We start from the raw sequence: 7228 nt of genomic DNA, 5'->3' as shown, positions 1-7228 counted from the left end.
GTGCATAGACTGTCAGGAACTTTGCGCTTGCATTGACTGGCGACAGAATTGGTACCGCAAAACGCGGCTACACGAACCGCAAAGATTTTGACGTTAACTTATACGGTTTTTGAGTTTGCGGCTCGTGTAGCAGGCCGGTTAAATCAATCTCCAACTAGAGTAACCTCGTTGGTTTTTATCTCACTCTTTGCCATATCCGAAAGCTCGAAGCACCCAGTCTCCCTTTTAAAAGCATAGGCCTCCACCACATGCGGAGGCAACTAGCTGGAAAGTATTAGAGTCCAGAGACTTTGACAATTAGCCGGCAGACACATAACTTCCCGTTACACACCGATAACCAAGCTAGGAGGTCTTCCTTCGCGGGACCTACTTGGTTAGAAGTGCGTTAACATTGGTGGCTCCAGAGAGGAATCTCACCGAGGTTTCCTCGAAAATTTGTCTATGAAAAGCATTTTTGTTTCGACGCAATTGCTTGCTTTGTTACTTGCTTGGGTAACTTGTTCCAACAAGAAATATAAAATCGGAAAAAAAAATCTCTGACAAAAGCAACGCAGAGAGAATAAAAAAGTGAAGCTTGGTAAAAGGTCAAAGAAGAATTCCGGTAGCAAGACTACGGTATTACCTTACCACACGCCACTCAATTATAAGCAGAAGAAATGTCCATAACGGCCAAGATGGCACAAAAGACCCTGTATTTTGTGGACAACAAAAACGGTCACTGTCGCTTGTGTGACAAACCAGACAACGCCGATACCAATATGGTCCAATGCGACGAGTGCGATCGTTAGTTCCATATGGCGTGCGTGAAATTAACTAAACTCCCGACGAAAGAGGAAGCCTTTTCTTGCATCAAATGCAACGATGACCGAGCCAGATCGGTACCCTTGCCGCAAGATCAGCCAGGAACGTCGAAGGAGAAAAAAATCAAGTCCGAACCGGAGGTTACAACGATGGCTGATCTAGTAGCAGCTATGAGAGTTGGGAATACGGTCGGCGCAAACCACCTGAGAATGTCTCTCAACGACTTCCCATATGGCATGGCAACCCGAGAGACTGGCCAGACTTCAACAAAGCATTTACCGATACAACGGAAGGAGGAAGATTCTCAGACCTGGAGAATATGAATAGATTGCAGAAATGTCTAAAAGGCGAAGCCCTTAGAAACGTTAAGGCCCTATTTTTCAACCCAGAAAACGTGAACCTCACAATAGAACGCTTAAAAACTCTATTTGGTAGGTCGGAACAAATCTAACATGAGCTTTTAAGAGAAGCTCAAAGAAAAGCGGATCCAAATCGTATACCAGATTTGAGCATCGCTGTAGAAAATCTCGTGGCCAACATTATAACGATAAACAAACCTTCTTACCTGAGCGACCATCGTCTCATAAAAGAGCTGGTTAGCAAATTACCACAAAATAAACAGATAAAATGGATCAGAGTAGCAGATGAGTTAGAAGAAAGGGAAGAGATGCCTACATTAGAGCACTTTAGCAGTTGGTTGTCAAATATTGCAAGTGAACATCTTCGTTTACCCAAGGCAATTGATAAAAAACCAATGAATATACATGAGGCTACCGGATCATCACGAAATCACGAAGCAGCAAAATGAGCTTCCTGATGACAATCCAAATGCTGTCGGGTCTGTCGTCCCGTCCTTTTCTCTCGCGTTATTTTGCCAACAGCATAGACTTGTGTGTGTGAGCAACAGTCCGTTGAGGAATTGTTTATGTTTTTAAACAAACGGTTGTGCAGTATGTTGTAAATCAATATTGTTCCTCGGCAATCGGACACAGCTCAAAAGGTTGCAAAAAGTGCAAAATAGGGTAATGAGGTTAGTGTTGTGTTGTAGTCGGTACACGCCGTCTGCTGTTATGCTGGATGTCCTGCAATGGATGTCGGTAGAGCAGCGGATAGTGTATCAGACTATGATACTAATATTCAAACTCCTGAGGGGCTTGTTACCGGGGTACCTTGGAGAAAGAGAAGTTAGGGGTTCTGACGTTCACCAGAACAACATTCGAAGGGCTCATGATCCTAGAACGTCGAACTTTTCAACAGTATTTGCTAGAAATTCTTTGTTTTGTAAAGGTATACAATGGTATTGTGGTGGATATAGGTATCCATTGTTCGTGGTCACCATGCAATTTTTAATACAGCGAGAAACCACTCGCGGTCGCGGAACTTGTCGAAGCGGAGGGTTGTCATCGGGAAAACACTTTGAAATCAGATGAAACTCAGAGAAATTTTGTTACAGGATACGCGACGGGCATTACGACCACGTCCGATCAGTTTCCACCGAATAGTTCTCTTTCCTATTCGGCATCGATTTATTTATACTGTTTCTTAAGGCTAGTTTACAGGTAGTTGGACAAGTGTTGGGTTTAAGACTGACCTTGTTTACAAACTTTTGTTTATCTCTATATCTATAAAAATTAATGTTTGTATGTTCGTGATGCTAAAACTCAAAATCGGCTGGACCAATCTTGATGACGTCTTCGTATGATTTGTTCCTTTTTACCCAAGGAAGGTTTAGAAAAAAAGAGAATTTGAAAATTCCCATGGAAAAGCCGGAAAATGGGAAAATTCGGTAAAAACGGCTTTTTTCCATATGAAAAAAAAATTTACCTCCTTTAACGAAAACGGTTGGACTTATCCCAACGAAGTCTTCCGATGATTTGTTTCTTTTGGCCCAATAAAAACAATCCAAGTTAGAAAAACTCTTAGGAAAAGCTAAAAACCCCAAAAACTCAATAAATGATTTTTCCATAAAAAAATTGAAACTTATAAAAATGAGTGTTTGTTTGTTTTTAACGCTAAAACTCAAAATCGGCTGAGCCAATCTTGACGATGTAATCGGATTATTTTTTCGTTTTTATTCATGGAAGGTTTAAAAAAAGACATCTTTAATATTGTCTAAGGAAAAGTCGGAAAATGGAAAGATTTGTGAAAATTGCATTTTCCATACAATCAAATCAAATATACGAAGTATAATTTAAACTAAGAAACCGCTTGGCCAATCTTAAAGAAGTTCTGGGATTTTTTTCCTTCTTACCCATACCGATTAAAATTGTGACAAACCATGAGTACGAATTCACGGATCATTGAATAATTTCATCTCGGTTAATCAACAAGCGATCGCCTAGATCACGTATATTTGGTTCTAATAGGCGTTGAATGTATTTTGTTGAGTAGCAGAAAAAGCTTTCTTGCTAAACACATATGCATTTTGAGTATTTAAGTTCAGGGAAATCTATCAAACAAGTTTGCAAGTACGTCGCCTGATGGGATATGGCGTTTTTTTGCATTGAAGGAGAAGACTAAAGTGTCTATACTTAAAAGGAATTTTAAAACATTCTTTGAATTTGTCGGATATGCCGCGACTTAAAGATGGATCTGTTATTGTTATGTGTCGACATCTTCATGAACCGAATCTATGGGGCTTCCCTTGAGTTTCAATACTTTATTATTCCAATATTAGCGCATTGTTTATATGGGACGAGGCGAAGTTCGTTGGGTCAGCTTGTCGATTCTATAAATGCTGGTTGGATAATTTTGGTGTTTTTAATCATGGTTAAAGTTCTTGCACACATTGCCAATGTTGGCGCCAACTTTCACTGCCAATATGCAGATTCTATGGTATCGCCATCTGTCGGAAAAGTTTGCAACCAAATCTTGCTCAACCAAAAAATTTTGGTTGCAACCTCGCCAATGTTTGACAATTCAATATTACCTAGTACAGAAATGGTAAACAAACCAGTACACCAAGCGTAAACAACCATTCGCATTCAAACACAACTGGTGTTGTTTATTTTCAATGTAAAAACGGGTATAGAATGAAATTCAAAACAATGTTGTCGTCGCCATCTTGTCGACAACTTGCGCTGATACTTCACAAATGAGCAATGCCAAGGTAAGCTATTCTGACAGAAAAACAGAGGTTGTCAAGTATTGCTTTGGTATTACCTTGGCAGGCATTGCTCAGGTGTGCAAGAGTTTTTAGGTTATTGACGTCGATCGCGCAAACGTTTTTGCGCGCATCGTTCCCTGCCTGTTTCATAACATCCGGCCCGAAGTGGGTCATGCTAACTTGGCTCAAATGCCCGAACCCGTTGGTTCCCTGTTTTTCATGCACCGGCTTGCCGTGGGTCATATTACTTATGTGCAATGCTCGCGCACGATCGTGTCGCAACTTGTTTGCGCGGTATCGCTGGGTGCGTCGATCTATCAATTTGCCTAGATTGCTGTTTTGGGTGTTTTGCGGTTGTTTCTGGGTTGAGGTTTTACCGAAATGGGTTTTGTTTGTTTTGAGGCGGTGTCACCTGATTTTGTTGTTTTTCGATACTTAGTTCATAACATTTGATTATGGAATGGAGAGTTAATTGTGCTTTCCACGCTCAGCAAAAACGCGGTACTTCTGTGGTGGTTGATTTTCAGTCGTATAGCATAGGCATGCTACAGTATAACAGCATCCCTAGAGAGATTGCCGAGGCTGCAAACGTTCGAGTACAAGCGCTTGTGTGCCGTGTACGTTAAGCAGGTTGTTTAGTAGCACCCAGTAGAATGTGCAATGTCTCGTAGTTGTCTATTGTGAAAATTGAATGTTTGCAAGCATCGCACTTGTCATCACGATCTCACAGATGATGATGATGAGATTTTTGTTTTGCAAATTTAAAAAATTTTAAATAAAAAAAAATGGAACAACATATCTTTGAGACACGCGCGCGTAAAAGTGGAAATTTGAAGTTGATCTTTCTGTAGGAACTGCACCAGTCGCTCTTGTGCAATCACGTGGCAGGCGCCTCGAATTCATCCATTGATGATTTTTTCGACGTGACCAACTGTTTCACGGATAAGGTTTGCTTAATTTGCCAATCCTGGAAAGTGGTAACTCCCCTCCATATGTTGGATAAGGGAGATACCGGCTACACGAATAGGAGAGAGCATTTTTTGGCCGTGCACTCCGGAGAGCGGTTCCACGACTCCTGTCTTATGGAAGTTGTGCTAACCACTGTACGCAAGGAAAAGAGAGCTGACTGGTCTTTTTCGTGAAGGGTCACTTTGATCCCACCACTTCATGGGATCATATCGCGAATAACGATAAAGACAAAAAACTGATACATAAATACATATGTCAGTAGCGAACTGGAGCTCAAAGTGTAAGGTTTAATTGCACAGCACGAAGACCATCCGAAAAATTCATACATTTGGTCCTTCAAACCGGATTGTTCGTGCTTGAGTGAAAGTTTTATTCTATAATCGTTTTATATCGGTTTACGTCTACGACGTACGCCTTGTCTTACGGACAATTGTTTTCTTCGACATTCACGACGTCAAGACCGCGAAGCAAGTGTTAGGAAAACATTCGACGAGTTTGTCGTCAATTGTGAACACTAGTTTGCACAAAAAGTGGAACGCAAAGGATTTGCACAACGGGTGCAACGCAAGCAATAGTGCAGTGAGAAAGAGTGCACACGATACGAAGCTAGTGAAGCCTGCGCATCTCGATAATGCTGCATCATCTAACCGCCATCACGTTTTGCGCGCCATCAAAGTTTGAGGAGTTCGCGCGCATTTGATCTTCCAGCACGTCATCGGTTAACCCTTGGAGGAACAGCGAAAAAAGGACCCAGTAAAAAAAAAACTTTGAGAGAAATGGAGAAAAAGCTCAAAGCGATCCAGCATAAAAAGAAGATTGCGTTGGAAAATATTAAGGCACTCGAAAAATTTATGACCACGTTCACCCAGCATGAAGTGGGTCAAGTGCCAGATATTTTAGAAGGGCTTCAGAAGCACAAGGAATGGCGCGATGGCGAAGCTTGAAGAGCTTGACGATAGCACTGGAGCGGTAAGAAGCGTGCATCAGTGATAGGATCGATATGGAGGAGCGATGCAGACGGCTGAAATCATTCTTCCGGGCAAATCTTCCCAAGGACACGCCGAATGATTCATCAATGCTGGCCAGTTCGACAATGGCATTTGGTCGGCCAAATGCGACCAATCTTCGGCTTCCGAAAATTGAGCTGCCTACTTTTGACGGTGATTCTACAAAATGGCTCTCGTTCTTGCTGTCATCTTTAAAAGGCGACGCTGTATTACCCTTCGAGCACACACCGTTAACAAACGAAAACTACGCGGTCACTTGGAAGGCGCGGTCGCTGTTGAAAAGGTACGACAATACACGTAGAGTTTTTTCGTTTTCGTAGAGAATTCGTGAGTATTGGCGGAAACTTCATTTTGGACGAGTTCACACGACATTTGAATGGTTTGGCCAAGCTGAAAGAACCTGTGGAGACATGGGATTCTCCTCCATGCTGCTGATGAAGTTCGACAGCGAGACCATCCTTGCGTGGGAGAAGCACTCCGTCCACTTCGAGCGGGACAAATATCAGGAGCTGATGAAATTTGTCGAAGATCGGATCCAGATCCTGAAATCCACTAAAAGCCTTACCATTGTAGAGGATTCGACGATTAAGGTGGCCGGCAACACACGGCAAATTACCTCACGGAGAGCCATTCACAAATCCTCGGGGCAACCACGGTTTTTATTGCAGTGCGGTGAAAATCACTCGCTACACATGTGTCCAATATTCAACGGCAAGGATGTGCAGCAGCGACGCGACATCGTGGCAAAGAAGTGCTGTTGCTGGAATTGCCTTAGCAATACGCATCTAGCGAAGGACTGCAAGTCGGATCGGTCCTGTCGCACGTGTGGGGAGCGTCATCATTCACTGCTACACATTTCTTCGACGATATCGATGGGTGTTGTCAAAACAAACACGTGAGCGTGAGGACGAGTGAGGTAGGGCCAGTGAGCGAAATGAGAATGAGACAGGAGGAGTACGGTCGGGTCAAGGTCCCAGCATGTAGGAAGGAGAGGATCGAGAACGAGAGGTATCAGCTGATCGATGAGTTATCGATAAGATCGTAGCTGATAAGCAATCGGGGAACGTTGACCCGACCGACCCAAGAATGAACGAGACGACAATAGATGCGTAAGGAAACCTTCCTCGGCAGTGCCACGGAGAAAGTCTTCCTTTTTGGATTGAGCCACCGCCGAGGAAGACGACATAAATTTTAACACTACGCTAAGCTACGAGTGTTCGATATTTTCGTCAGTAAAATAAATTAGTTAAATCTTTAGCATTATAAATAAGACTAGGTTTTAACAATGGGAGTGAACTCAGAAGATGAAACGGTGTTCCTTGAGACGGCGGTGCTACATCTCGTC

At 42.7% G+C, this 7228-nt stretch overlaps 1 protein-coding gene across 1 annotated transcript; it reads left to right on the top strand.

The window, feature by feature from the left end:
• The first annotated feature begins 6293 nt into the window (after positions 1-6293).
• On the top strand, positions 6294-6782 carry LOC131292348 (uncharacterized). Its single transcript, XM_058320804.1, has one exon. It carries the CDS (start codon positions 6294-6296, stop codon positions 6780-6782), a length of 489 nt encoding a protein of 162 aa, XP_058176787.1.
• The last annotated feature ends 446 nt before the right edge of the window (positions 6783-7228 follow it).

Source organism: Anopheles ziemanni (assembly GCF_943734765.1).
Source record: "Anopheles ziemanni chromosome X unlocalized genomic scaffold, idAnoZiCoDA_A2_x.2 X_unloc_5, whole genome shotgun sequence".
Taxonomy (NCBI): Eukaryota; Metazoa; Arthropoda; class Insecta; order Diptera; family Culicidae; genus Anopheles; species Anopheles ziemanni.
This window is presented reverse-complemented; position numbering and strand designations above follow the sequence as displayed.